The sequence below is a fragment of the Passer montanus genome, unplaced genomic scaffold (genome assembly GCF_014805655.1).
Source record: "Passer montanus isolate IOZ18808 unplaced genomic scaffold, ASM1480565v1 scaffold18, whole genome shotgun sequence".
NCBI classification, from domain to species: domain Eukaryota; kingdom Metazoa; phylum Chordata; class Aves; order Passeriformes; family Passeridae; genus Passer; species Passer montanus.
The window spans coordinates 13,595,564-13,622,778 of record NW_024365381.1 but is presented as its reverse complement, the minus strand read 5'-3'; the positions used below and the strand labels follow the sequence as shown (position 1 = coordinate 13,622,778).

The 27,215-nt window shown below is 46.0% G+C and overlaps 3 protein-coding genes across 5 annotated transcripts in view; 1 reads left to right on the top strand and 2 right to left on the bottom strand.

Moving 5' to 3' along the window:
• The window catches only part of NR1H3 (nuclear receptor subfamily 1 group H member 3), a 30,649-nt gene extending 29,847 nt beyond the window's left edge, over positions 1 to 802 (bottom strand). The window contains exon 1 of the mRNA XM_039705278.1: positions 671 to 802. The gene's annotated coding sequence lies outside the window, so the exon portion shown is untranslated. The remainder of the gene's footprint in view (positions 1 to 670) is intronic.
• On the top strand, positions 613 to 10,906 carry ACP2 (acid phosphatase 2, lysosomal). Of its 2 annotated transcripts, XM_039705276.1 has the most exons (12): positions 613 to 663; positions 1,342 to 1,692; positions 1,777 to 1,872; positions 1,949 to 2,035; positions 4,437 to 4,589; positions 4,927 to 5,025; positions 5,180 to 5,269; positions 7,531 to 7,663; positions 7,739 to 7,827; positions 8,439 to 8,545; positions 8,762 to 8,937; positions 9,020 to 10,906. In XM_039705276.1, the coding sequence occupies exons 2-12, from the start codon at positions 1,597 to 1,599 to the stop codon at positions 9,154 to 9,156; spliced, it is 1,263 nt and encodes a 420-aa protein (XP_039561210.1). In that variant the 5' UTR covers positions 613 to 663; positions 1,342 to 1,596; the 3' UTR covers positions 9,157 to 10,906. The 2 variants fall into 2 exon arrangements, with proteins under 2 accessions (XP_039561210.1, XP_039561209.1); XM_039705275.1 differs by lacking the exons at positions 613 to 663; positions 1,342 to 1,692; positions 1,777 to 1,872 and adding exons at positions 878 to 1,011; positions 1,096 to 1,191.
• Positions 10,907 to 11,217: 311 nt separating this feature from the next.
• Positions 11,218 to 27,215, bottom strand: part of DDB2 (damage specific DNA binding protein 2) — a 17,598-nt gene continuing 1,600 nt past the window's right edge. Inside the window, exons 2-11 of one of the 2 annotated variants that reach the window (XM_039705268.1) lie at positions 23,688 to 23,868; positions 20,699 to 20,829; positions 19,882 to 20,073; positions 17,222 to 17,388; positions 16,070 to 16,169; positions 14,529 to 14,706; positions 13,686 to 13,831; positions 13,272 to 13,436; positions 12,890 to 12,935; positions 11,218 to 12,426 (exon numbers count right to left, since the gene is read on the bottom strand). In XM_039705268.1, coding sequence (XP_039561202.1) covers positions 12,332 to 12,426; positions 12,890 to 12,935; positions 13,272 to 13,436; positions 13,686 to 13,831; positions 14,529 to 14,706; positions 16,070 to 16,169; positions 17,222 to 17,388; positions 19,882 to 20,073; positions 20,699 to 20,829; positions 23,688 to 23,868 — 1,401 coding nt within the window. In that variant the 3' untranslated portion in view covers positions 11,218 to 12,331. Of the gene's footprint in view, positions 12,427 to 12,889; positions 12,936 to 12,960; positions 13,127 to 13,175; positions 13,437 to 13,685; positions 13,832 to 14,528; positions 14,707 to 16,069; positions 16,170 to 17,221; positions 17,389 to 19,881; positions 20,074 to 20,698; positions 20,830 to 23,687; positions 23,869 to 27,215 lie in introns of those variants that run through there. The other variant, XR_005627088.1, reaches the window with a different exon arrangement.

Below are 27,215 nucleotides of genomic sequence, written 5' to 3'. Positions count from 1 at the left end.
AACCCTGCCCTGAAATAACCCCCCAGCTCCACAAACAATTTGGCACCCTTATTGAGACGTTACACACAGCTTTCTAACCCTGCAAACTACGGAAGGTTTTAAGCAAATAAACAGGTACAAAAGAGCTGGGTTATGAGCCGCTGTGCTTCATGACTCCAAGATTTCTTTGCAAACGCGAGAGTCACGTTTCCCTCTTTTCTTAAAAAAGAGATAGCTGAGAACCTCATTCACCTCCCTCTATGCGCTTCTGCGGGGAGACAAACACTAAGTAGCACTAAATTCATTTAACTGCCTATGATTCCCTCTACACGGCACCTACGAGATCTTCGGCCAGCGATCCAGCGGATGCACAGGCGGCAGCAGAAGCCGCATTTCGTCTCACACTCGCCTAATTCGACCAAGTTTCGTAAAGAACAACCAAAACTGGGCAAAACCCGGCAACGCTGCGCAGCCTCTTTGCAGCTTTCCGCTCCACACGGGCATGCTCAGGCTGACCCGAGGGATGCGACGATGAGCGACCCCCGGCTGCCGGGCAGTGCGCGCCAGGCCGCCGTCCCTACTTCTGCCCACGAGTTTACCCAGGAGCACAGCGCCAGAACACTGAAACCTCGTGTCCCGGAGCGAAGCTGCGGCGGGGGTGACACCGCTGCGCCCTCATTCCCGCTCCTACCGAGCGCCTCCGCGGCTGCAGCCCGGGGCGAAGCCTCAGCAGGGCTGACAGCGGAGCCCAGCGCCTCCAGCCCGGCGGGCCCGACGCGGCGGCTCGGGGGCCGAGCGGGGCTGTCCCGCCGCCGGGATCCTCCTCCTCGGGGGCGGGCGCAGGGCCGGCAGCGCGGCCGGGGCTGTGCGCTGCGAAACGCCGTCCGCGCAGGCCGGCGGCCGGCGGCGCTCGGTTCCGGGCGGTGTGCGAGCGCTATGGCGGGCGGGCGGGGCGGTGCCGTCCTGCTGCTGCTGGCGCTGTGCCTGCAGCCGCTGCCCGCCCGGGCCCGCAGCCTCCGCTTCGTGACGCTGGTGAGGGGGACGGGGGGACGCGGGGGGAGCCGGGCCGGGCCGGGATGGCCGGGCAGGGCCGGGGTGACGCTGTGCCGCCCGCAGGTGTACCGGCACGGAGACCGCTCGCCCATCAAGGCCTTCCCGCGGGACCCGTACCAGGAGAGCGCCTGGCCCCAGGGATTCGGGCAGCTCACGCAGGTGCGGTGCGAGGCGGGGCGGGCGGCGGGGGCCGCGCCGGGGTCCGGACCGCCGCTGACGCCCGGTGCCGTTGCAGGTGGGGATGCGGCAGCAGTGGGAGCTGGGCCAGGCCCTGCGGCGGCGCTACCGCGCACCGCTGCGCCCTCATTCCCGCTCCTACCGAGCGCCTCCGCGGCTGCAGCCCGGGGCGAAGCCTCAGCAGGGCTGACAGCGGAGCCCAGCGCCTCCAGCCCGGCGGGCCCGACGCGGCGGCTCGGGGGCCGAGCGGGGCTGTCCCGCCGCCGGGATCCTCCTCCTCGGGGGCGGGCGCAGGGCCGGCAGCGCGGCCGGGGCTGTGCGCTGCGAAACGCCGTCCGCGCAGGCCGGCGGCCGGCGGCGCTCGGTTCCGGGCGGTGTGCGAGCGCTATGGCGGGCGGGCGGGGCGGTGCCGTCCTGCTGCTGCTGGCGCTGTGCCTGCAGCCGCTGCCCGCCCGGGCCCGCAGCCTCCGCTTCGTGACGCTGGTGAGGGGGACGGGGGGACGCGGGGGGAGCCGGGCCGGGCCGGGATGGCCGGGCAGGGCCGGGGTGACGCTGTGCCGCCCGCAGGTGTACCGGCACGGAGACCGCTCGCCCATCAAGGCCTTCCCGCGGGACCCGTACCAGGAGAGCGCCTGGCCCCAGGGATTCGGGCAGCTCACGCAGGTGCGGTGCGAGGCGGGGCGGGCGGCGGGGGCCGCGCCGGGGTCCGGACCGCCGCTGACGCCCGGTGCCGTTGCAGGTGGGGATGCGGCAGCAGTGGGAGCTGGGCCAGGCCCTGCGGCGGCGCTACCGCGACTTCCTCAGCGACACGTACCGGCGGCAGGAGGTCAGTGCCAGCCCCCGGCTCGGGGAGCGGCGCTCTCGGCCGCCCCTCGGTGGGCCCGGGCCGCCGCGCGGGCTAGGGCTGCGGGTGGCTCCTTTGGGACGGGAAACGCCGGCGCCGGGACTCGTCTCCAAGTACTTTCGCCCCTTAGCCCGTTCCCACTGCAAGAAGAAGAAGAAGGGCCCAAGGCAGGCTCTGTGCTGAGTCTGGCCGCCGGGTGCAAAGGCAAATCCAGCCCGAGTTGTGAGACTGTTCGAGCCGCTCACTCTGAAGTCCAGGGAACTAAACAATAGTGTTTGTTGTAGCTGGTATTTGTTTCTTACTCGAGCTTATGAGGGAGCTTATGAGATTTTTTTTTTCCTGTTACAATAGCTCACAAGAATGCAGCCCGTGTTGGCCCTACCCTCCCCAGTGCACTTGAGGTACAATCTTACCAGAGCCTGTAGCTATTAGTAGTAGTCACTGACCAGCAATGACCCTCTCATTTCCTTTCAACTGTAAAGTATTGACAGTAGCCCAAAGCCATTAATTCCCCTCTCTCTCATTAGGATGTCCTCACATTTTATAATAGTTCTTGAGAAACTGGTAGGTTTATTTTGGAAAAAGTCACAGAGCCCTTGTGGAACCGTGTACTAAGCACATTATAAAAGATTAAAATTAAATTATAAAAGATTAAAAAAGTAAGGAAATCAAAAATCCTCCCAAGTACCTCTGCTAATAATCAACTGGTACTGAATCAATTGAACAGGTGTCCAAATGAGAGGCTGGTTCAGATGGACAGCAGGCAGCCAAGGCCCCTTGTCCCACTACAGGCTCTGCACCACTTCAGTTATTTTATCTGAGCTCAATTAAGCTGACTGAACAGATGGGGCAAACTAAGAATCCCATACACTTTTCCTTGTTTCTCCCCTTCTAGGGCTTCCCAGTAAGAACCCAGCTTGTCACAGTTCAGATTACATCCCTTCTTTGACATTTACTTCATCAACAAAACTTCCAGCATTGGCTCAAACACAGATCCTTTAACTATCCTCAGTATTTCCTTTCCAAACATACTTCACTCTTATACAGCTTCTGTGAGTTGGAACTCTTTTCCTTCTCTTGCTTGAGAAAAAAAACCAAACCAAGATGTGCAAACAAAAGCTGTTCTGCTAACCAAGCCTGAACCCTTGCTCAAGTTGAGCAACCTCCCTTGTAAGAAGTGTTGCCTCTGGGTGACACCATATGACCGTCTGTCACCTGACTCAGCAACAGGCTGGAGCCTGGCAAAAGGTGCTGAAGAAAGCATGTACACTCAGGCCTTAATTGCTTGGGGTTTTTATGATACTTCTAGAATTAGGTCCTTATCTTTTAAAATATCTCATTTCTTCAGAGCTTACCAAGGATAAAAGCAAACCTGTCTAATGAGTACAGGGTCAGTTTTTTCAAGCCACTGTTAAGAGTTAAAAGTGGGCAGACACTGATGTCAGAGAAAAGACCAGTTGGGTTTTTTCTTGTGACTGTAAAATTTCTGAGGTACACTTCACATGAGAGAGATTATACAGAGTATGTATATTTTATGTTTCTGTCCTAACACTTAAAAAAATCACTGTCTTTACATTTCATTCTTCAGACTTTTTGTTCTTGTTTCAGATCAAACATGCTCTTTCCTGGGACATTCCTTTATATGGAATTCCTGTTGTTCCTCTTGTTTCTCTAGTTTACCCTTAACTGTTTTCAGTACACAGATACAAGAATACTAAAAGTTTTGCCATTTTGACCTTCTGAACATTGCTGTATTTTTCTCATTTCTCCTTTTTCCTGGGTCAGAACTGTCTCTTCTGAACTCTAGAATGGTCAAGTCTTGGCCCATTAATCCCAAGAGCCCACAATAATCAAATAAAACCCCAGCCCTCCGTATTTTTGTTTACTCTTCTGTTAGATCACTCTTGTCTTTGTTTCTCAGATGGAAAAACTGAGGCTTGAAGAAGCCATTTCTCTTCCTGAGCACAGTCAAGTCATTCCTAGAACTGACAGCAGAATGCAGGAGTTTGCCTCAGTCCTGCTATGCAAATATAGCACATTTCCTATCTGTACCCATAGTTTCCTGCATCTTTGTCTTCCTCTTCTCTGACCCTTCCTCAGACTCAGACTCCTTTCTATCTCTAACCTCTGCACAGTGCACCTGGGTATCCCATTGATCCAGACCAGACAGCTCCAGTATTAGACAGCAGATTGTCTTTGTGTGTGCCCTTACAGTTCTGTCCAGGCCAACATCAGCAGGCTCTGTCCCTTTGACTCCTATTCCCCTGCTGTCTGTGAGCAGCTGCAGGGACTTGGCAGTGTTCCTGGGCGAGTGCATCATCTGTGCCTGAGCATCACCACTTGCAGGAGCGTCAGTAACGGTGCCCTGTCCCTGTCCTGGCAGATCTTCATCCGCAGCACAGACTGTGATCGGACACTGATGAGTGCAGAGGCCAATCTGGCAGGCCTCTATCCCCCAGGAGGACAAGAGATGTTCAACCCTAACATCTCCTGGCAGCCTATCCCTGTGCACACAGTCCCCGAGTCTGACGAAAGGGTAAGTTCATCTCAAAGACATGTATTGACCACTCAAGTAGTGTAGTGTCCAAAAATATTTGCTATAGTCTTGATTCAGATTGTCTTGAACTTCTCCTGGGACCTACCTTGCAGAGGTTTTCATATTTTCAGAAAAAGATGAGAGAATTCAGGGGCTGGGTTCAGTCAGCATGTCAGGTGTAACACCTGAGCAGACCACACATGATTGGGAGTATGGAGCAGGCAGTACCTGAGGCTGTTTATAGATGCAGTCAGGGTTCCATTACAGTTGTGCATGTTTACTGCAAATTCTGTACTCTAGCATTCTTGGTGACCTGGCTGCTCTTGTCTCTGCCCAGCTACTGAAGTTCCCTTTGACCCCTTGTCCACGGTATGAACAGCTGCAGACTGAAACACGGCACTCAGCAGAATACATAAATAAGACCAAAGAGAATTGGGTAAGTGATTGTTTACATGAGGTAAGGTGGTTCTAGGCTTGTAGTTATCACCTCCGTATAATCAAAGCTCTGAGAAAAGGGAAGGGATACCAATGCATATAATACAGTATGAGGTTAGAAAACTGAAGATCTTTCTCTTTTCTCCAACCTACAGCAATTCCTGCAGATGGTGGCAAAGGAGACTGGGATCCGGGATATCTCTCTCGAGAGTGTATGGAGTGTGTATGACACGCTGTTCTGTGAAGTAAGTCTGGCCATCATCTTACACCCACTGGAATCTGGTCCTTAGGATTCAGTGAGTTTGGTGGAAATTATTTTACAAAATCCCATGAAACAACTTTTCACCCTACAATTAGAAGTAATGTTCTAATTTCAGAATAATAACACTTCCCACTCACTAGAGACATGTGCCAAGAATTACCTGGTTTTGCACCCTATACCTCCCACTCTGTAGCTCAGATATATATCATGTCAGAATGAGAAAAAGTCCCACCATATGTATTGGTGGGACAGCATAATATCTATCTCTTGAAAGTCACTACAAAATGACTGCAATCTGAAATCTTTAGATGGTCTGTTGACAAGCCTAAGTCCAATACGGTAGAAATGAGATCTCTGCAAACTGAAGAAACATTAAATTTATTATTTAAGTTGGGACCTTAATTAGGACTATTCCTGGTGCTACATCTACCTCTCTGGTTCTTTAAATCAATCACATTTCTTTCTGTGCTTATTTTAATGCCATATCTAAAAGAAAATAATGCTATCCTAAGTTAAGTGGGGTTCACTCACGTCTGTTTTTGACATATTTTCCTTTGTCAGAGAAAGACTCTAGAGACAGATGTTACCCTTTACCATTTGCGATGGGGGCACCAAACTCAGGATTTGAGTTGATTTCTGTTGAAAGGACATCTCATGAAGACTTAAACAAAAGCAGAAATTGAGTTAGCTGTGCTGTGGTAATGCTAAACTAAAGGTCACATATCCAGGATACTTAAAGTTGTTACACACAAGTTTCTTGGTATATAATTGTACAGCATGATCTTTCATGTCAAACTAGTGAATTATTGAATTATGGACACAGTAAACCAAAGCATTTTGACACTGTGTCACACTAATTCTATGAGTGTACAAGACTGCTTCACTTGCTGGCAGTGGTGTACAGTGGTGTGCACTATTTTGGGGGTGTAAAAGATAAATCAGCAGGGAATTGCACTTTTCTATGTAAAGTAGCAGCTTGGGTTGCTACAAGCTGAGAATATTCCAGTCCAGAGCTGCATTGTACCATGCAAATCTGCCCTTTGTCTCACAAACCTCAATTCCTGTCTTGTAACAATCACAGTGAATCGACTTCTATTGGTAAAAAAAATATCCTTTGGTCAGAGAGATCAAGAATTTCAGATCTTCATTTTCAAGAGTCACTTAATGAGTCTGCAGATTGGGCCTGGAAGGCAAGCTGACAACCACTATAATCCCCAAGAACTTGGAGAACAGCCCACAGTCCCAAAGCAAAACCAGAATGTTGTTAAGGAAAGAGTATTTCTCACTCAGAACTGTACCCTCAGGCTGATTGGTCTCTTCAGCTACTTTGGTCTTCCTCCTTTTTAGTAAGTCATGCAAAAAGTGCCCTGAAGAGGATTGTTTTTCTCACCTGAACCAGTAGAGTCATTCTGCTATCTGGATGGAGACAATAAAAAAGTCCAAGAAATAGCTGAACTTACTGGCTATTCTCTTTGTAAATTAATGAAGAACTAACTAAATACCTAAGCTGCTGATGGAATTTCTCTGAACCACTCAGACAGAATGGGCCCTTAAGGATATTCAGCCTCAACTTCTGGAAGTCTAATGGGATGTGGCAAAGAAAATTGTTCTCAGTAATGGTTTGGGAAACCACAACGGCTGTTTGTCTGCCGTTATAACTAATCCTTTCATGTAATAGGTTGGCTGCAAAGCAAGTTCTTCTCTTGGTTTCCAGTTCTTGGGCTCCTGGGTTTGAATACACGGCTTTGTCAGTGGTGCATCCCACTGTTCTGTCCACAGAGCACTTGCTAACTTTGTCTAGTGTCTTTCAGTGGCCCTCAGAGCCTCCAGGGAAACAGGTGCAGGTACACCAGAAACTCTGAGTTCACTCGCTTATCTGGTTTTTTTTTCTTTGACTGCATGCCATCTGCAGGGCAGAATTAGCCACATAAAAAGTTAATGCCCCAAGATTACTGTATCAATTCCAACATAACCTTGCATTCCAGCTGTGCTTTCACAGAAATGTAGTCCTAGGTTGCAGTCTTTATTCTTCTCATTACTATTTTTTGGAACAACATCAAAACACACATATATTCTTTGTATGCAGCATAGCAGTGTGAGGTCAGAAGCACAAATGGGAAAGGGGCATATTGCATATTTAAAATAGTGTAGGAAGGCAGCAGCAGTATGGCCAGGTGTCCAGACACCCTCCTCTTCTCTGTGACCTGTGCTACCTGCACATGAATATTCTGTTTCTCTTTCAAGCAAGCACACAAAATGGATTTGCCTGGATGGGTGACTCCAGAAGTCATGGCTCATTTGAAGGAACTAAAAGACTTTGGTTTTGAATTTCTGTTTGGGATCCACAATCAGATAGAAAAAGCTCGTCTGCAAGGCGGTGAGTGCACCTGGGAGGGAGCCTCATGCTGCTCTGTCTGGCTTTTGCCTCTTACCAGCTGTTCTCTTTCCTCAGGGGTCCTGCTGGATCACATAAGGAAAAACCTAACCAAAGCAGCAAATGCTTCTGCCCATCAAAACCTAAAACTACTTGCCTATTCAGCAGTAAGTTAGAACTGGGACTGGCTTTTAGCCATCTCCTTCTGCTTACAGGGTATTGGGACTTGGTGATAGTTTTAACCCCTTCTAGCTTCCCTACAGCCCATGCAGTGATCAGGACATGCATCTTGGCCTCTGACTGGGTGGGAGATGCAGTATCTGGCATTGTTCTTGTGGGATCCCTGAGGAAAATTCCCAATGTGTCCTTATTCCTGTTAGCTCAGGCTCATGAATGAGACTGGCAGACTTTAGAGAGACACTATTTATTTGCTAGATGGGTTGATGTTACTCAAATATGATGTTTGAGAAGCGTGGATACAGTTGTCTCCCCTTTCCAGCAGCCTACTGCCTGGAAAGTCAAGCATTTCTTCCAAATTGCTCTCTAGAGATTAATTCTCAGAAAAACAGTGCAGTATATATCTGGCTGTTTCACTTCCTCCCCTTCTCTGGCACCATCACAGACCACTGTTCTAGCAGTACAGTTCCTCTCCCATTTTCCAGATGGAAGTTACAAAGGTGACATCCCTCAGCACTGCCTTGTCCATTACTGGTGTAGTCTGAGCTGCGGTGCCACATCCCTAAGGGTGACTGATTTGGTTTTTTTCCCTCTTTCTCAGCATGACACCACACTTGTGGCACTGCAGATGGCTCTAGATGTCTACAACAAGATCCAAGCACCATACGCCTCATGTCATTTATTTGAACTGTACCAAGAGGATGATGGGTGAGGGCTGCAGTAAAGACATCTGCTGTGATTTCACCTCGAGGGTTAGATACCTAGGCTAGGCTCCACTCCTGGGGCATGCAGTCTTGCTCCTAGTGGAAGACTCATGAGGAAAACTTATCACCAGAATAAAGGAAAGGGTGTGCACATTTAGTTTTTGGGAAGGGATGACTTCAACTAGACGAAAAAAACCACCTTGCTCTGTTTCGTTTTCAGTAACTTCTCCGTGGAGATGTTTTACCGGAATGAGAGTGGGAAGGAACCCTTCCCACTGACAATCCCTGGCTGTCAGCATAAATGCCCATTGCAAAGATTCTTAGAACTCACAGATCCTGTTGTTCCCCAGGACTGGGAGCAAGAATGCAAGGTGTCAAGCAGCATGCATGACACAGGTGAGCCTAGGCTTGACCAGAGTGTGACAGAAGGGGAAAGTCTGGATGATAACATGCTGACCACTTATTTTCTCCCTTACAGAACTCTTTGTGGGTTTGGCTGTGTGTGGATCCATTCTCCTTCTCCTTATTATTCTCCTCTTGACTGTACTCTTTCGCATACAGTCTCAGCCCCCTGGCTACCGGCACGTTTCCAATGAAGGAGAAGAGCAGGCCTGACAGTTGCTTCAACTCCTTCCCAGGCAGTAGGAAGGAGCTGTGTTGCCCCTACGGATGATTGGGCACCTTCAGTTACTCAGCATTCTTCTATTTTGGCCTTTACATCCCAGAACAGAACTGGACTTGATTTCTGGATACTTTCTAAAGGTGACGTCCTTTAGAAATAACCAAGAAAAAGAACTGAGCTACTCTAAGGAAATGACACCTTAATTTTCAAGCCAATGTACTGTGTGGTGCCCTGGTCCTCATACAGCTTACCCAGTCTGCAATTCCTAACATGGCCAGTTTCAATTTTCCTCCTTTCAAGTGACTGTAAATGTTACCACTCACCATGACTGTGGCAGAGAAGCTTGGGCCTGCAGCAGCTGCCGCATCCAGTTGCATTTCTCTTCAGGGTCAACCTGCTTTGAGTGCTTTTCCCTCACACCATAGGGCTGCTGATGGTAGAAAGGCTGGACTTGAGCTGGGGGTGCACCTCGCCAACAATGCTCCAAGACTCATCTACTGTCCATGCAGAGGGAACTGCTGCAGATGATGGGAGACACGTAAAGTGTTTCTTGAGGTTGCTGTCAAGTAGTTGCTGCTGGCAACTGGCTTTTTTTCCTCTCTTCACATTGTGGGTCAAGAGAGGACTGTACTGAAATCAGGACAAGCCTGAAAACCTAGCAGTTTTCAGTCAATCCTAGGATTTCACTCAGAGTAGAATCAGAGTAAACCCAAAAAAACTCTCTCATGAGAGAGAGCAATTCCTGTGACTGAAGAAACTCACACTCTGTTTCTTGTGCAATGTTGGCTCTAGAAAGGAAAGTCCCTCTAGATAAGAAACTTGGTTTCTGTCTAAAGATCCCAAGTTTAAATTTTACTTCCCACATCTGAACTTCAAGGACCTGTTAAAGGGAGTATCCAGTACTCCAGGTAGTCCAGATTTCAGCCCAAGGAATATGCTTTACTAGCAGAATGTTTTTATGCTGTTTTTAAGAGATGTAGCAGAGCTGTTTACCTAAGACTAGATAAATGCAAAGTTCTGTAGTTTTTCTTCCTGTCTTCCCTACTGGATGGACAACAAACGTTAAGCATCAGAGTTGGCAGGTGACTGTGGATTCCTTTATTTGACACGCTTGGGCATTTTGTCCAAAGTGTGATTCTTTCTCCAGCCTGGCCTCTCTGTACATTGCAGCTGCTGCACAGACCTTCACACCAAGTGCTCACTACCTGCCTTGTAGTTTTTGGCAGAAAATGAGAGACTGCAGCAGGCACCAGAAGCACAGGCTCTTCACGTGGTGATACTGCACATTCACTTCCTACTTTTACTTCCCTTTCTGGGGCAGTTCCCTTCCCCTCTTGGATGCAGAAGCCAGTTCTTAGGTTACAAACATTTCCTTTTGTTCCCCCTAAGGAGTACCGTGGGGACTTTTCTCCACACCGTAATCAGCATCTGCCAGCATGGGAACCCTAAATCAGCAGAAGCAGCTTGCTGTTCTCAGCATCTTCCTCACCTTTTTGTCCTCTGAAGATACAGAGTAGGTCTCCTGCACAGCAACACAGTCATAAAGAAAAAGCTACTGCCTGTGAGAACAGGCACAAGAAAGAGGTAATAGAAAGTGCATTTAAGAGGACCTGTTATTTTTAAAGGCACCAAATTTTGCACATACACAGAAAAGTTTTTATGATGATTTAGACATTTTGACTGTGAATGACTTTCTGTACTTGTTCCAATACATTTCATTATTAAAATCAATTTCGCACTGAACGATACTCCTCTTCTCTCGGAGTTCACAGGGTTAGCACCAGTGTCCTCAGTGTTGGAAAGCAGACAGAATTTACTGCAGCATACCCCCCTAAAGGAATTCCCTGTTTCACAATTCCACACATCGCACAGGGAGATTTGACATAAACTGGTTTTGACTGCAGCAGCTGTTGAGGGATACAGCTGATGATGAATGCTGTCCAGCTTGGAGGGGTCTGCTGCAGACCCAGTACTACGTCTCAGCCCTCCTGTAGAAAACCTCCCCTGCAAAAGCAGTTCAGTAGTATCCTCAAAGCAGCCACTCTATCAAAGAATTTTAGTTTAGTACAAAATTTTATTGATATTAATATTGCAAAACTATAAACGTGAATGTGGAGAATCTGCACAGGCCTGGAGCCCATCCCATCCCATCAACCTCTGGGACAGCAACAGCCTTGTAAACAAAGTAGAAAAAGCAAAACTTAACCCTTTAACAACAGTCTTGAGATCTGGCTCTGAGCAGGGGTATTTGGAAGAAATCCCTCATTTCTGTTTTATAACACTCTTATCAAACATTCTGAAGCGCATAGGCATAGGTGAAAAAAAATGCCTAATCATTGACAAGAAACACCCTAGAACTCTGAAAATAGAAACTACAGAATCAGTAGGTGCCCAGCTCCATACTGTCCTTGCAATCAATGATAAGGACCTCTGGCATCCTGTTCTTTGTGGTTCACTTAAAACAGCTGCAAGCAAAGAACAGGCTAAGCCTGATGTCTTGACCAACACATTTTCAAGCTTGCATATGGGAGAGCTTGGTGTTTCCTAAGATACCCAAGCTATCCATGAATTCACCCCTGTGAACATTCTATCTTTTCAGGATGTCAGTCCTGAGAGCAAATGGTTTCTCAACTTGGCTGGGCTAGAACAGGCTGGGGACCCTGTCATGAGCTGCTCCACTGCAGACTACAGGAAATGGGAACCTCTGACAAGTGATGACAAACAGATATGGTAGGCTGAAAGCAGGAACTTCAGCAAGATCTGGGAACGTCTTTGAAGTTTTCCTAGTGCCTCAGAAAACGAGTAGTAACTCCACTTGGAGGAACCAAGTACTGACACAACTTTCTAGAAAGGGAGGCCAAGAGGATCAAGAAAGCAACATCAGATCCGGGGAGGAAGGACAAAGTCTAATTCCCTGCATGGCTTATACTGCCCATTGCCAACAACTGAGTTTGTACGCTGGGATTGAGAAAGGATCAAAATACTAAAGCAGTTCTCTAGATCCCTCTCTTTTTACTTCCTTCCCTGTGGTTTAGAATCACTGCGTTTTGTTTTCATCTCCTACAGCTCCCCAGACATTAACTTAGCTTTTTAGTTTGCTTGTGCCAGGGTTTGCCTGCCTCTGCCCTCCATGTCTGGATGAACTCCAGCTTCCAATCCTCTGTTCTCTCACGGTTCAATCTCCTCGTTTGTCATGGCTTTCAAGAGATGTTCATGCTTCTTGGCTGCCATCTCCTCCTGGTTCCAGATCAGAATATTAAAGCCTGAAAAGAAAAATTAAATACCGTATATCAGAAACTCTACATCAGTTGTAATACCTTAGGCAGTGTCACTTAAATGCCAGAAATTCAAAAGACTTTTTCTAAGGTATTTCTGAAGTATAGCAGATGCAAAAATAGTTATTGCAGATGCTGTGTCCACATAGCCATGGAAATCTGATCTAAGAAATATATGTAATTCCTAGTGTCATCTGTCACAGGTCTAAGACCTAAATCTATAGCTGGCTAACTTAATCCCACACAGCCTGTGAAAAGCTGACTAAACTTGGCTCTGCAGCGTAGGAAATGAGATAAACTAAACAAAGGGAAACAGCACAGCCTAGCAGGAAAACGCTTTCCCCCCTCCATTGTTTTCTTCTACTGCTTCATGGATGGCATGGAATAACAAACCAGCCCTTTTCTAGGACTAGAACCCACACATTTAGTGCCCCAGGTTCTCTTTACTTACCCATGCCAGAAGCCAGTGTGTCTCCCATAGGGTTAAATTTATTGAGCTGAAAATGAAAACACAAGAGTCTGTAACAGCATCACTGCTTACGTAACAGTCATAAGAGCACCACAGCTTATATAACAGCAACAAACCATCTGGAAAAACAATGTTCCCTAAGAGTATCACAAAAATCCCACAAAGGCCCATGGACTAGCCCTGCTTGAGTCAGCAGTTTTAGCTGGCAGCCATATCCCGGATGTGAGCACCCTCTGCCAACAACCTTCACACTGGCAGCCATATCCCATGACAGCATGAGTCTGTCACAAGTAAACTGGATGTGGTTCTGGTCCCTAGGCCATGCCTCTTTCCCAGAGACAGAGCAGTGTTATTGACAGCTCACCGAGATGATCCCAGAAGCATTTGGATCGTAGAGCTGACAGACCATCTCGCCGGTGTTTCCATCGAACACATCCACGGTGCGCAGCTCGTTCAGCGTGTACCCGGGGAACTTGGGGTCGGGGTAGCGACCTACGACAATGAGGTCATAGCGAGGATGCCACGTTGCCTGATCAGGAAACAGAGTCATGGAGAGCTTAGAGCTGTTTCAGCTCAGCACTGACACAATCCAGACAACTGACACTGGGAACAACTCTTAGTATATCCCACCCACAGCCTGAGAACACTGCTCCACTGGGAGTTGCAGCAGTGTAAATATCCACCCACCAGTGTAGTATCTTGACCAGAAATCAGACCATTTTTGATTTGCAGATGGCTGCTAGCACCAAGCACGATGCTCCTCTTAGACTTAACTCACCTTAATAGGTGTGAGGTGCTGAAATTGCCTGTGTGGATGTGGAATCAGATGCTGTGGTTTGGTCCAGTCTGAAGATGAGTAAACCCTGATTTCATTGTGCTGGTCTGTGCTCAGAAGCTTGGCACCATGTGTTGGGCTGAAGTAAGCTAGGAAAGCAGGACAATAATGCAAAGCTAAGATCACAATGCTGTGACTGACAAGACATGTAAGTGTCACATTTCGCTGACTGAAAATCCATCACTAGTTCTTTAATTAAGATGTGAATATGGCTGTGTGTCCCAATAGGTAAGACTTTGATAAGACAGACTACCTATCTCAAACAAATTCAAAACTCTTACAAAAAGAAAGCTGAAACCTACCGTGCTGGGTTACCTAAGAAGAAAATTTATTCTCATTTCAGAATCACAGGAGGAAACATTACAAAGAAAGAAACTTGCTCATTCAAGTGGAAAGACAGTAGAATAATGAGATAGACACCTGAGTTTGGACTTCCATCAACTGGTAAAGTTGTTCCCAAGAAAGAGAGGTTTGAGTTCCATTTTCTGCTCTTGTTAAAGGGAGTGCCCCAATAAATTCTGTTTTCTAATCTCAGCCACTGCTGCTTTCTAACTCACTTCTAAGGTACAGTGTCACAGTTTGTATGGCAAGTCTTAAGAAGGTGCTGCAGCTGCCCTAGCCACCTCCCTGCTTCTGGCCACACATTCCCAACAGCTTCCTTACTTTAATTACCATACAACTTGGAATCTGAGCAAAACCTAATGCTGCCATCACAATAAAAGCTGAGCTGAGTGGACCCTGTAGAATTCCAATGCAATGGAATATGCAATGAAATCCTTAACTCACCTGCATTGACAGGTTTCTCATGTGGAAGCAGATGAAGAAAGTTTGTTTTGTTTTTGATGTTTCTGAGGTCCCAGATTTTGACTGTCTGATCCACAGATGCTGTGGCAAACATCCACTCACATCGAGAGTTAAACTCTACATGAGTCACTTTCTTCTTGTGCAATTTCAGCTTCCAGACCTGCAGCAAACAGAAAATCATGTAGGAAAAAAAATAATCAAGATCTGTAATCAAGAAATGAAATTATAATCTACTAGTACCAAGTAAAGAGGTCTCACATTTATAGAGTAACAAATCTTCTACAATAAACCAAGAGTGTATTCACTCGAAACAATAAAGGAAAAGAATGACCTTAGGAAATAATTATTTCATTCTAGAAAAACTCTGATCTGACAGTTTATTGCAGCTATGAGAAAAGAAAATAGAAGCCCAGGCCTTCATGGAGGGAACTACTAGTGCCACTGTACTAAGCAAGATCATATCTGGAAGACCTTAAGCAGTGCCACCCTTTCACTTCAGAAAGATTTAAACAAACTGGAACAGGTAGAGAAAATCTGCTGCCAAGATAACAAGATGGAAGGAACTGCTTTGTGTGGAAAATCAAAAAACCTTCCTTTAAGTAAAAAAGTGAGAGAAGATATAATTGGCTTCTAGAAACATGTCACAAAAGAAACATGAGGGTAGAACAAATATTTTAATTAACAACAACAACTAAACACAAAGCAGCCATGAATAAATTTCTATACAAAGCCAGAAGGTTATCTCTAATCTAAAGGCTGAAGCTGGCCTATCCTCTCTAGAATAATGGATATCTCGCTACTGCAGAAAAGACTGTCACATTCTTTCAGGGGGAAAAAAACGTAAGTCAGCAACTAACACTGAATAAGCACAAGTAACTTGGAGCACTACTTTCCACAGCTGACTCTGGCCACAGATCACTGGGTGGCAAACTTTTACAGACATGCAGGAGAGAGGGCAGTGCCAGTGTGACAGCACAGCAGGCTCCTGAAGCAGGGCCCACTCCAACTATTCTCTCCTCTTTCGCTACACTCCAGACTCAGAGTCTGCCTCTGCCTGCCCTCTCGTGTCCAACAGCAGGAGTGCAATTTCCATCCCAATATTCACTGCACTACTGCTCCGTGCCTACTCTCAGAAGGTTACAGAAGGTGCACAGCAAAGCAGTACCTCCTAAATGACTCCCATCAGGGCACTAAGTTTCTGAAGTGTGAAGGTTGTTGGCAGAGGGTGCTCACATCTTCAGGTTACCCTATAATTACTCTGGCTAGTAGCAAATACACTTAAGGAAGGGGCAGCACGTGACAGGTAATAATTCCTTTTTTAGAAATTATTACCATTATACTCAACAACGTAAAATGTCTACTGGGTAGCAGAGGTGGAGGATTTCTCACCACCCAGACAATGAGTGAACTCATCTCCTGAGCTGCAAGTCATTTGCTCCTCTTTGCAGTGTCCCTGTAGAGTAGGAAAGCTCATAAGCCATGAAGATTCCTGTAGAGGAGATGCTGCATGGAGCCATACAAACCTCTTCACCAGAAGTGCTGAGCAGGACCACATTGCCCACATTGTCACCTGTCACCACTGCACGGCAGCTTGCAGAAACGTCCACACTGCAGTACCAGCAACTAGAGGGAAAGACACAAATCAGTGCTGTTCCCACAAGAAAGTGAAGACAGTGGAGTTCTGGTTCACATCTCCTCCCTGACAAGGGAGACTGAAACAGATTGTAACTGCAATCTCCTGCCTGGTGGTATGGACCTGAGTATCAGGAAGAAGGACAGCTTATCAGTAATGCTTTGTCTGTGACTGAATGTGAAACATCTTCAAAGTCATTTTCAAGTGTTTATTAGGTGGAGTGCAACACATTGCAACAGTGGAACATAATCGAGGCTGAAGAACCACTTGGTGCCTGCATATGAAAATACCTTGGGAAAGATCAGAACATCCTTGGGACTTCGACAAACGTGGAGAAACAGCTTTAAAATTATATTTTCCACAAAACACTGAAGCAGCAGTAAAGACAGAAGCTTTGGACTGAGAAGTTGCAATTTAAACTGTCTCAACTTCATGCTTCAGGAAACAAAACTGAATAGAAACTTACTTATCTGATCAAGACATATGTCTTAATGCCAGCTCTTCCAGAAGGGCAGTGAGAATAAAGCTGGGGTCCTTTGGGAACTTGTTGCAAAAGCTTCACTTGCAAGATACATTATTCTAAGAATTCAAGGCCATGAAAATTAACATGGTGAGCCTGAAGTCTGCAAAAGGGCCATGGGGTAAACTCAAATAAACTGAAACTCAGATTGTGCAGGAATGTTGCACAGCTTTCCTTATGCTACCTGAGCTGCCACTGACAACAGACTACTGACAACAATGAAAAAAAGGAAGCTACTCTGCTCTTCTCACCTCACACTTCATAAAGTGAAAAACTATCAGTATCTTCAAGATAGGACAGCATCAGCAGAAAGTAACAGGGGAAGATGTGGCCAGCACGCTCAGCTAATGTAAAAGCCTATGTTAAGTGCCCTGTGGCTGCCTAGCAACCAGGACCTTATCTCCAAGCTCCCCCAGGGGACCAATTCATACCAAGAGTCTCCTAACACTGACAGAGATGAAGAAGCAACACAGCATTAACCCCAAGGAATAGAGAATTAACCTTGCAGTGCCCTCTTCTCACCAAACATTATGATGCTCATGGCCACAGTCCAGGGCACGAGAGATCACCTGCACCGCTCTGCCCTCAAGATCCTGCAGACTTAGGGTGCCATCACCTGATGCCACATAAAGCTTCTCTGCCTCATAAGGACTGAACTTGATGTCTCCGAGAGAATCTCCTGGCCCTTTCTGAAATACACACAAAGCCAAGAGACATCAAGGTTAGAGTGAAAGTGAAAAATCTTAATTCAACAGTCACCTCCTGGTACACACTGTCAGTTTCTCTAGGTACAAGCACTGCTTTCTGGCAGACCACATACACAAGAACTCTTTTTTTCTAACCTGTTTCAAACCCAAGCACACACATTCTGAGCCTTCAAAGTTTGGGCTGCAAACCTCATTAGCAGCAAGGACTGCTGCTTCTATTATGGACATAGGACTAATCTGCAGTGAACTACCTGGCTCAGACCATGCTTAGGAGATCACAAGCAACACCAGCACCATTCCCTGCATGAACCACGTAAAGTCCCATAGCCCAGCACCAAGCTTTTCTTACAGAGGCTACATTGACTAGCTCCCTACAGACTGCTTCCAGTGCTGTATCTGGTCTTTCTCAAGGTACCAACAAGCAGGAAAAGCCAAGTGCAAATCTTACTTTTGCGAAGCCCATGGCAGGAATGTTATGTACGGTGTTATGTTGTATTGTTATTGTTGTTATGTTGTTTTCCCCTAGCTCATCTACTGAGCAAAAGTGGAAACCCTACACAAGAAAAGAGCGAGTGCTACCTGGGAGTCCCCAAACTCTTTGGTACTCATGTGCACTCCATCTGCTGCTCACAGAACAACTACTTAGGTCTCAGGATGCAGTTTATCTCTCCTCTCACCCCACCAGTCATCCCAGCATGACTTGGGTTCACCTTCTGCCCTATTATAAGCTTGCAGGTGAACAGCGGAATTAAAAAGTAATCATCAAAGCTGCACTCAGAAAGAATTAGGTGGGGGAAAGTAAAGTGAAAGCTAACTAAAATTCTGTCACTTACCTTCAAGCACAGAACTCAAGTAACTAATTGAAGATCTCAGGCTTCCTCATGAGTCCACAGACAAAAGAAACAGTCTTGAGAAGATAATTCTGAGAGCTGCTTCTAGCAATTCATCTCCTCTTTTCACTCACTACTGAAGGAACCCAGACTCTTAATTTTGGTATTTTAGACAAGCACCAGAAGCTTGGTGGGATGAACTGGTATGACCCTAATGGCAGGCACTGCTTGAAGTCAGTGGTATTTGTGGAGAAGCATGGAGAGAACTATGAATTGTCCTGTAAAAACCACCTGACAACAAGCAGCACTGCTAGCAGATGAAGAGGTTAGACAGTCCCCAAGGGCACAGAGCTTTCTGATATGTTAAGAAGAGACAAATAAGGAAATCCACTGGATCCCCACTCACTCACATACAACAGGAAGTAAGCAGCATCAAAGAGTCCCTCCCCATTAGTGAAAAGCTTTCCTACCCACTACCCCATTTCAAGGAAAAATAAAAAGAATGAGCCTCCCTGAAATTCAGAGGACAAAGGACATGAATATGGGGAAGAGGAAGCCCAGCTCTCACATATTAGAGACAAACATGTCTCTCTCTGTTTCTCTTGCTCTCTGTAGTGCTTTCTGCCAGCAGGACACAGAGGCCCAAAGCATTACTGTATTCTTACTCCCAGTCCTCGGTGCTGGTGAAGACCCGGACAGTATGGCCATTAAAATCCTGCAGGGTGGTAGTGCCGGCAACTGACGCAGTGTACAGCTGACTAGGGTTAAAAGGGTTAAACTTCATTGCTGTGATGGCCCCTCCAGCTCCCATCTACAAGGAAGGGGATGAACAAAAGAAAAATCCACTGAGTGATGGGGAAGGAGAAAAGTGTGTTCTCTAAGTCTGAAGGCACTGCTATGTCTTTACAGTAACAGTGAAACACACCACAGTCCTCTAAGCACGAAAGACAACCATGTCTCTGACATGACGGCTGTCTAAACCAGGAGCTGCCCTCCTGGAGGACAAATCTGAATTCCTTCAGTCCCCAGGCAAGGTACTCCCTTGCTGTCTGGCACCACACTACTCACAAAAAGAGAAAAGTGACTCTGGAATTTCTGGAGGATAGACCTCTCAATGTGTATCTATCTTAACTTAGAAGGGTGATAAAAGGTACAGTCTTTGATCCTCTGCTGGAATGGAAATGGCTGAATACAGCAATGAAAGGGTATGCCATATATACACACCATTAATTCTGTCTTAGTTTCTCAAATGACATAAAGGTACCTTGTTTCTCCCCAAAGATGTTTCTTCATCTGCCACAATAAAAGATGAGCAGAGAAAGATCGAAACCTAAACCAGACAGACTCTCTCTGCCTACTTGTTTCTGGCATCCCTTGGTTTTGCCAGTTGCTATATTATTTTTCCACTCAGCACAGACCAAGTGCTGCTTCATTATGAACTTAATCACCTTGCCTCAGTTCTCCCCAGTGCTAAAACAGTCTGGGACTTGGGAACAGACATGCTGCTGCATCTCAGTCCTACCCATAACTAGCTACTCTGAAACCCAAGACCCTTCTGTGCTTCTCACAACAAACCTCAGTTTCTATCTGCAGTATTTCATAGTACTCCAGTTTTCCCTCCCACCCATTCCTCACAGAGGCTTACCCCCTTTATGAAGCAGGTTTTAGCAAGTACTTCACAGTCCCAAAGGATGATGTCTCCACCTTTGGAACCGACAGCTAGCGTACTGGGGTGGGTTGGGTGCCATTCCAGACACGTCACTCTCCTGTCAAAGGGACTTGCTCTTCGAAAGAGGCAGTATGAGGAAAGAGAACGCAAAAAAGCCAGCTCCAATCTCTGTTTAAAAGGTAAAGAAAATTATGACTTTTGCAAGCATCCCTGAGATTCTCTGAATGAGGAATGCTAACAATTTCTAATTGTCATTAATGTTAATATGTTGACACAAAATCTTAACAACAAAGCTTGCCCAGGTGCTTCCCAACTATGGATGTTACAGGAAGAATTAATTTTCAAATGAAAGGCACTTGGCTCTATGAAACAGTAAACATTATGGACTTGAAGACTATGTCTGTGAAGAGATAAAAAATCAACACTTAACCTGACAAGACTGACAGAGTAGAGTGGATACAAGAACAGTATCACAAAACAGTCAGATCAGCAGGCAAAAGTATCACTGTGCAATAACTCAACTGGGAGACTGGACAAGTTTAAATATGATTCAGGGAAGTACAGAATTAACAAAGGATAAAATTTGGGCTGGGTCAACCAAAAGGAAAAGCCATCTCAGCTCTTGCATTTTACAGAATTAAGAAACATAAAGGTGCACCAGACTTGGAGCCACAAACTGTGTATGTGGGGAACTTTTTAGGCTCTTTAAAGTTCCTTTGCTTGTGTTGAAGATCTTTTGATGTAGGGAGCTGAGATGTCCAACATCTGAGGTCCTGAGGGATACACTCCTCACCTGCCTGAGCTGTGCCTGAATGGAGCCTCCCAGCATTTTCTGGTAGACATAATGAACAATGCTGCATCGCCGCTCCAGCTGAGAGGGGAGGACTCTCTTGTTTCTCATCACAAATCCAGCTCCACTGCAACCTGCCAGTGAGGAAAAGAGTAAAACTTACTGATTAGCAACACCTGTCTTGCTCATTCAATATAAACAATATAGGAAGACATCTGGATTTTCTGCTACATCCATGAAAAGCTTCAGCCACAAGATAAAAGCTTCTAAATAATTCTTACACATCTAAGGTGCAGAAGCTTCTGCAATTATGGAGTCCAGTGCATCCCATACTGAAAAGCTTCAGCCACAAGATAAAAGCTTCTAAATAATTCTTACACCTTACATATCTAAGGTGCAGCAGCTTCTGCAATTACAGAGTCCAGTGCATCCCATAGGCCACCAGAGATTTGTGTAAGCTTTCTCTTGTTAAACCTTCCTTCTCTTTCTCACAGATTTATCAAAGATAACAGAAAAGGACTAAAGCAATGCCACAGGTGGGTGGTGCACCTCTTGGACAACATACAATTTCAGTGCTTCATACCCAAAACACAATGCTGCTATCCAAATACCCAGCAACTTGGAAATATGCCATGGGAGGTGGTAAGCCCCTGCATACAGCAAAAGAAAAGTCACATGTGTGATCAGCAGGAACACCTGAAAATTTCCCAAGTATGGCAACATGAGCTCCCACACAGTTCCTGAAAAGCCTGCTGTGAATCAGAACTTTCTGTCTGCTCATGCCGTAGCCCATACAGTCTGCTTACAGCGCTGTGAGTTTCATTTTTGATAATAGACTTGCTGATGCCTCACCGCCTGAAAACCTTTCTGTTTGGAGTGATTTTTGCTGAGAGCACAGCTTGTTTCTAGATTTTGTTCATGTTCCAATTTTTGTCTTCAGGGACCTTTATGTAAAAATTAGATCTGTTCAGTCCCATGTCTATGATCTAATCATTCCCACAACAATGGTCTGTAACACCCCAGGCAATCTAAATGTCAAACACATTTCTTAAGAAACATAAATGCTATTTTCATTTAAGGACACTTAAAAAAACCAAACACAGAAGAGACTGAAAACACGTGTATCATCCTATATGATTAGAACCTAAATTAAATCTTTCTTTAAGGCAATAATGGAGAAAAGCACACTTATTTGTTCACACAGTGAGAACACTTGTCACACTTGTTGAAATACGTACATAAATATTTCTATTCTAATTCCTAATTCCTTTTTTTCACTGAAGAATTGGTATCCACAATTCCTGCTTCAGAGGTGACAGAAATTGAGGGGGTTTTTTCAGATTCCATTTTACAATGAAGGATAATTTATTAAGAAACAAAGCTTCAGGCCTTTTTAGAATCAGCTGAAAGAAACCCTCTAAAAGGGTGGTTTAATTGTAAGAAACGGAAACTGTCCTATATGGATCCGCAGAAAAAAATTCCAAACACACACAAACTAGAACACAGAATGGGGAAGCTCAAATACAAAGGTCTTCATCTTTTTAAGAAAGGGTTAAGGGAAAAAATATGATTAGCCTCGTTTTTCTGAAGTATCTTACAGGAATGGCAGATGCTTACCAAATACAAAAATCAGGTCATGAAGTTACAATAAAATCATGTAGCTAAGTTAACTACAGAAGATGTTTTAACTATCTACAATTAGAGACAGAACTCCTTTCAAACAGAGCATTTCGCCTCCACAGTCACTGTTCACCCTGCTAACTCCCAAGTTTGGACTTACAGACCACACAATGGAAATGTGCAAAATCATACAACCCCTGTATCTCTGACTTTTGGAAAACACTTCAGTAATTTCTGGATCCTCAAGCCAAAATTGTACAGAAAACACACAGTATCTCCACACAACACAGTAACCCTAGTGATCTAAACCACTGAAGGAATTAAAGGCTTGATCTGAGAAAAGAGGGGAGGGGAGACCACATTGCTCTCTACAACCCCCTGAAAGGAGGCTGTAGCAAGAGGGGAGTTGGCCTCTTCTCCCAAGTAACAAGTGCTAGGAAGAAGAAAAGGGTCTCTAAGTTACACCAGGAGAGGTTTAGATTGGCTATCATGAAAAATTTCTTCACTGAAAGAGTTGTCAACCATTAGAACAGGTTGCCCAGGGAAATGGATGAGTCCCCATTCCTAAAGATTTTTTTAAAAATGTGTAGATGTGGCATTTAGGGACATGGTTTAGTGGTGGATTTGACAGTGCTGTGCTAACAGTTGGATTCTATGATCTTAAAGGTCTTTTTGAACCTAAGTGATTCTATGAAGTTACTGTATATAAAGTCTAGAAAACCTCCTCAATAAATGCAAAGCATTAAACTTTCCAGTGTATTAGAAATTAATCACAACTCCACATTACATCACAAATCTTTAAGATTTGGTCTTTTTCGTAAGTTAGTCACTAAAGGAAAAAAATGCACATGAGGAGAAGTAATTAGAGAAAATTCTGTCCTTTATGATCTGAACAGAGATAGAAAGTATTCCTACTAACTGTAGCAAAAATTAGAACAGGGAAAGAATGGGGTTCAAATACCAGTTCAAACTGGATGCTGTGGGATAGCAGTCTTAAAACTAGCAGTTGCATTCATAATTGCATGAAAGTAAGAATGTATTACCAAGACTGGTCTGTCTGACACTAAAGCAGAGATCTAGTAATACAGGAATTCCATAAAACTTGGCCACCCTCAAATGAGCTATAACAGCATCTTCAGTGCTTCAGGCTTTTATCAAGGGGTACAGAGTCTCATGCACACAGACTCACTAGACAAAAACTTGGAGGGTGTACTACCCCAGCACAAGTCTGCCTATTACTTCAACATCTAACCCAATCTGAACACTCATGTCTGAACATGCTTCTTGGCATTCTTTCTCTTCAACTAGTCAATGCCTGTCATTTGCAGTAATTCTGGTAGGGAGAAAGAATAAGATTCTGAGGAAATGTTACCGATTTTCCCTGATGGTTTAGAAGTTTTTCTCACAAACAGCTTCTTCTCTTGTTTCTCATTCCCTCGTTCTCCATAGTCCCGTTTCCTCTTCCCAGCTGATTTTGCCTCTTCTGGCCAATGCTGCGTCCTCTCACGCTTCTTGTCCTTTGGCTGGTTCACTGGAGCCATTCTGTCTGACCACTGAAAGCAAACAAAGCATGGAAGGTAAGACTGTCATACACTTCTAACCAGACGACAGAGAGGAAATGTGGAATGGAACATATCCCAGTTAGTCTGAAGGTAGTGATTAGACCTGTATTCTCTTTCATTGGGATGACACTAGCTTTTTGTTGTTCTCTACTCAAGAGAGGTTCAATAAAATCTTCTTTGTTCACATATGAAAATTAAAGTATCCTAAAGCACTAGAATATGTTTTGACAGATGTGCCTCTACCAGACTTTCAAGCCTGAAACCCAAAGATCTGCATAAAGTACATCTGTGAAACCACATAATACCCTAACTGTTTTTCTGGTAGCTCACACTGAGCTCTTTAGATTCAGCTAAGCAAAAGGTCAGAATTTTTATGAGGATGGCCAGGGCTGACTGGCCTTGCAACAAATGGGCTCAGAAGGTATTTCCTGCATAATGGCCACTTTTCCTCACAACCACCACCTGGTATTTGGATCGGGCTCCTACACTGCCTGGCAACCACACCGGAACTGCTCTTCTGACGGCTGACGATTCAGCCACTCGTGTCCCGTGTTATGCCACACCACCACCGGGCCCCTGAGGAAAAGCACGGGCCTCCCACGGCCCTCTCTGCCGCCAGCGGGCCGTGCGCCAAACGCCCTCCGCAGCCGCAGCGCCTTCCCGCAGAGCATCCCTAGGCCGAGCCTGTGCTCTCGGTGAGCTTATTTAGAATTCCTGAATGGCCGTCACGGACCTCTGCCCACGTTAAATATAGCTCGGCGGGCATGGCGCAGGCTCTTGCCCAGGCTGCGGCGCCCCTCCGGCAGGTCCGGGCCCGGCGCGGGGCCGCCCCGCAGCCCCCGGCGCGGCCCGGTGCCCGCGGCCTGGGCGGGAAGCCCACCCCGCTCTCACCTGCGCTCCCGCGGCCTCGGCTCTCCCGGCGCCACCGCGGCCGGCGGCCGGCACTGGCCCCTCCCCCGCGGTTTCATAACCGGGGCGGGAGCGGGGGGGCACCCGCTTCAGCCCTGCCCCCGGAGCGGCACCGAGTTCGCCGGCTGTGGCGGCCCCCGGCACCCTTCGCCGCAGAGGGGCAGGGGCAGCGCCGTCGACAGGGGAAGGCCGGGGAGAGCTCGGAGTGCTTGTGTAGCCCCTGCCCGCCTGCACCGCCCCTACCCCTGCCGGCCTCCCCGGTCATCAGCACGAGCAGCACCTCCGGCTCCGCGGGAGCGAGAGACGGCTGCGAGGGCCAAGCCGGCCTGAAACGCGCGGTCCGTCTTTGCCTCTTGTTTATTTGGTGCAGCACGGAAAATCATACGCCCCTCATTGGTTTGTAGAGCATCAAACTGTCCTATTAAAGCTGTTTGGTAAGGGCCCCAAACACGGCAATCAAAAAAAAAAATTCAAAACACCATTTCCACAAGAAAATTCACAGGATGTTAGAACGCAACAAGAAGAACAACATCAACAACAAAAGGCGCTTCAAAAGCTGATAACAAAAGTGTTGTCGAGAGCAGCTCAGAGTACCAGATCCTACATGACGCAGCTGACAAGAATGGGGAAGGAAGAGCCCTACCATGACAGAGGGAGGTACCAGCACTTCCCCCCGCACCTGCAGAGGCTGCTGTCTGCCGTGGGGCCATGTACCGTGGGGAACATTATCCCTCATCTCTGGAGCAGTACGGTCCCTGGCTTCAGGCCTACCAGTAACTATGCTGAGTAATTAAGGTACAGTCATCCACACAGGAGGCTGTCAACATGCATTCCGTAGGGTTTGGTTTCCAGTGCTACTATTTTTTGTGCCATAACTACAGTTACCTATGGATTTTCTCACATACTAGAAAATGCACATAAAAACTCCCCAGAAAAAACAACAAATACTCAGTCTCTGTGCTCTTTCCCTGAACAGTTGTATTAGTTTCTGTATCAGAATGCCATACACAAAACTGATAATCACTAATACAATCTGGTTTTGGACATACACATCAAACCAATTAGTAAATCTTAAAGTCTCATCAGGCACTTTTGTAATACACAGCATTTGTCTTAGAACTGTACCCATTAGGAAAAAAACAGTGTAACCTACACATTTCCATCTTGGAGCTATCACTGTTAGCATTTTTTAGAAATGGAATGGAATAGAAAAGAGTAGAAAAGGCTATTGCCTATGGAAGGGGCCTACTGTGAACATCTAGTCCAACTGCCTGACCACTTCAGGGCTGACCTAGTCAAAGCCTGGTATTAAGGGCATTGTCCAAATGCCTCTTAAAAACTGACAGCCTAGGCCACCTGCCACCTCTTCAGGAAGATTGTTCCAGTGTTTGACTACCCTCTCTGTAAAGAAATGCTTCCTAATGTCCAGTTTAAGCCTCCCCTGGTGCAGCTTCAAACCACTCCTATGCATCCTACCACTGGATCCCAGGAGATCAGCATCTCCCACTCCACTTACCCTTCTCAGGAAGCTGTAGGGAGCCATGAGGTCACCCCTCAGCCTGCTTTCCTCCAACCTAGACAAGCCAAACTCTGGACACAAGCGAGGACTTCAACACCATTCTTAAATTTTGAGTCCCAGAACTGCACACAGTACTCAAGATGAGGTCACATGCTAAATGGAGTGTTTGCGTCAACGACTAACACCAAGTTTGATTTCTCTCTAGGGAATCACAAGATATTTTTGTAATTGTTATCCACTAAGGGCAAGAACAGCAGACAGTACACAATTCATGCACAGAAAGAATGCCACTGGCTTGATGTCCCATAGCTCAGTGTCTGGACAGTACTCTGAGCAAGCAAGAGAAAGACTAATTTGAAAAAATATTTTACAGTCTCTTAGAACTGCAGTATGCAACAAAGAGGAGTAGAATTCTGCGTGGGCAGGATATTAGGCTTATTTTCATTATGTCTTTTCTCAGATTTACAATTATGCTGAGGCTCTGCCTCAGTTATAGGACAGAATCAATTTGTTAGTCACGAGGTCTGGTAAAGCTATATTGTAACTAAGTTCAGCTGCATGGTATTAGTTATACTATTAGGTGTTCTGCCTCCTTGTTTCCACGATCTTTGTCCAAAGCGTGAATAATTTTGGCTGCTTTAGCTATATATACAATTATATACAAATGTATAAATCATATACAAAGATATAAATTATATATACTGATGCATATATCATTAGAGCTACTAGAGTTTGCCATGCATATGAAAACAAGTCTATATTCCATGAAAAAGTAAAAATATAAAACGCTAGAGATGAAGGAGTAAATGTCATGCTGTTTGACCTCCTGACCTTCCATGACCATTGCTAAGCTGCCCATACCAGGAAAATGAACAAAAATATCACTATCATTATGACCTCATTTACCTGA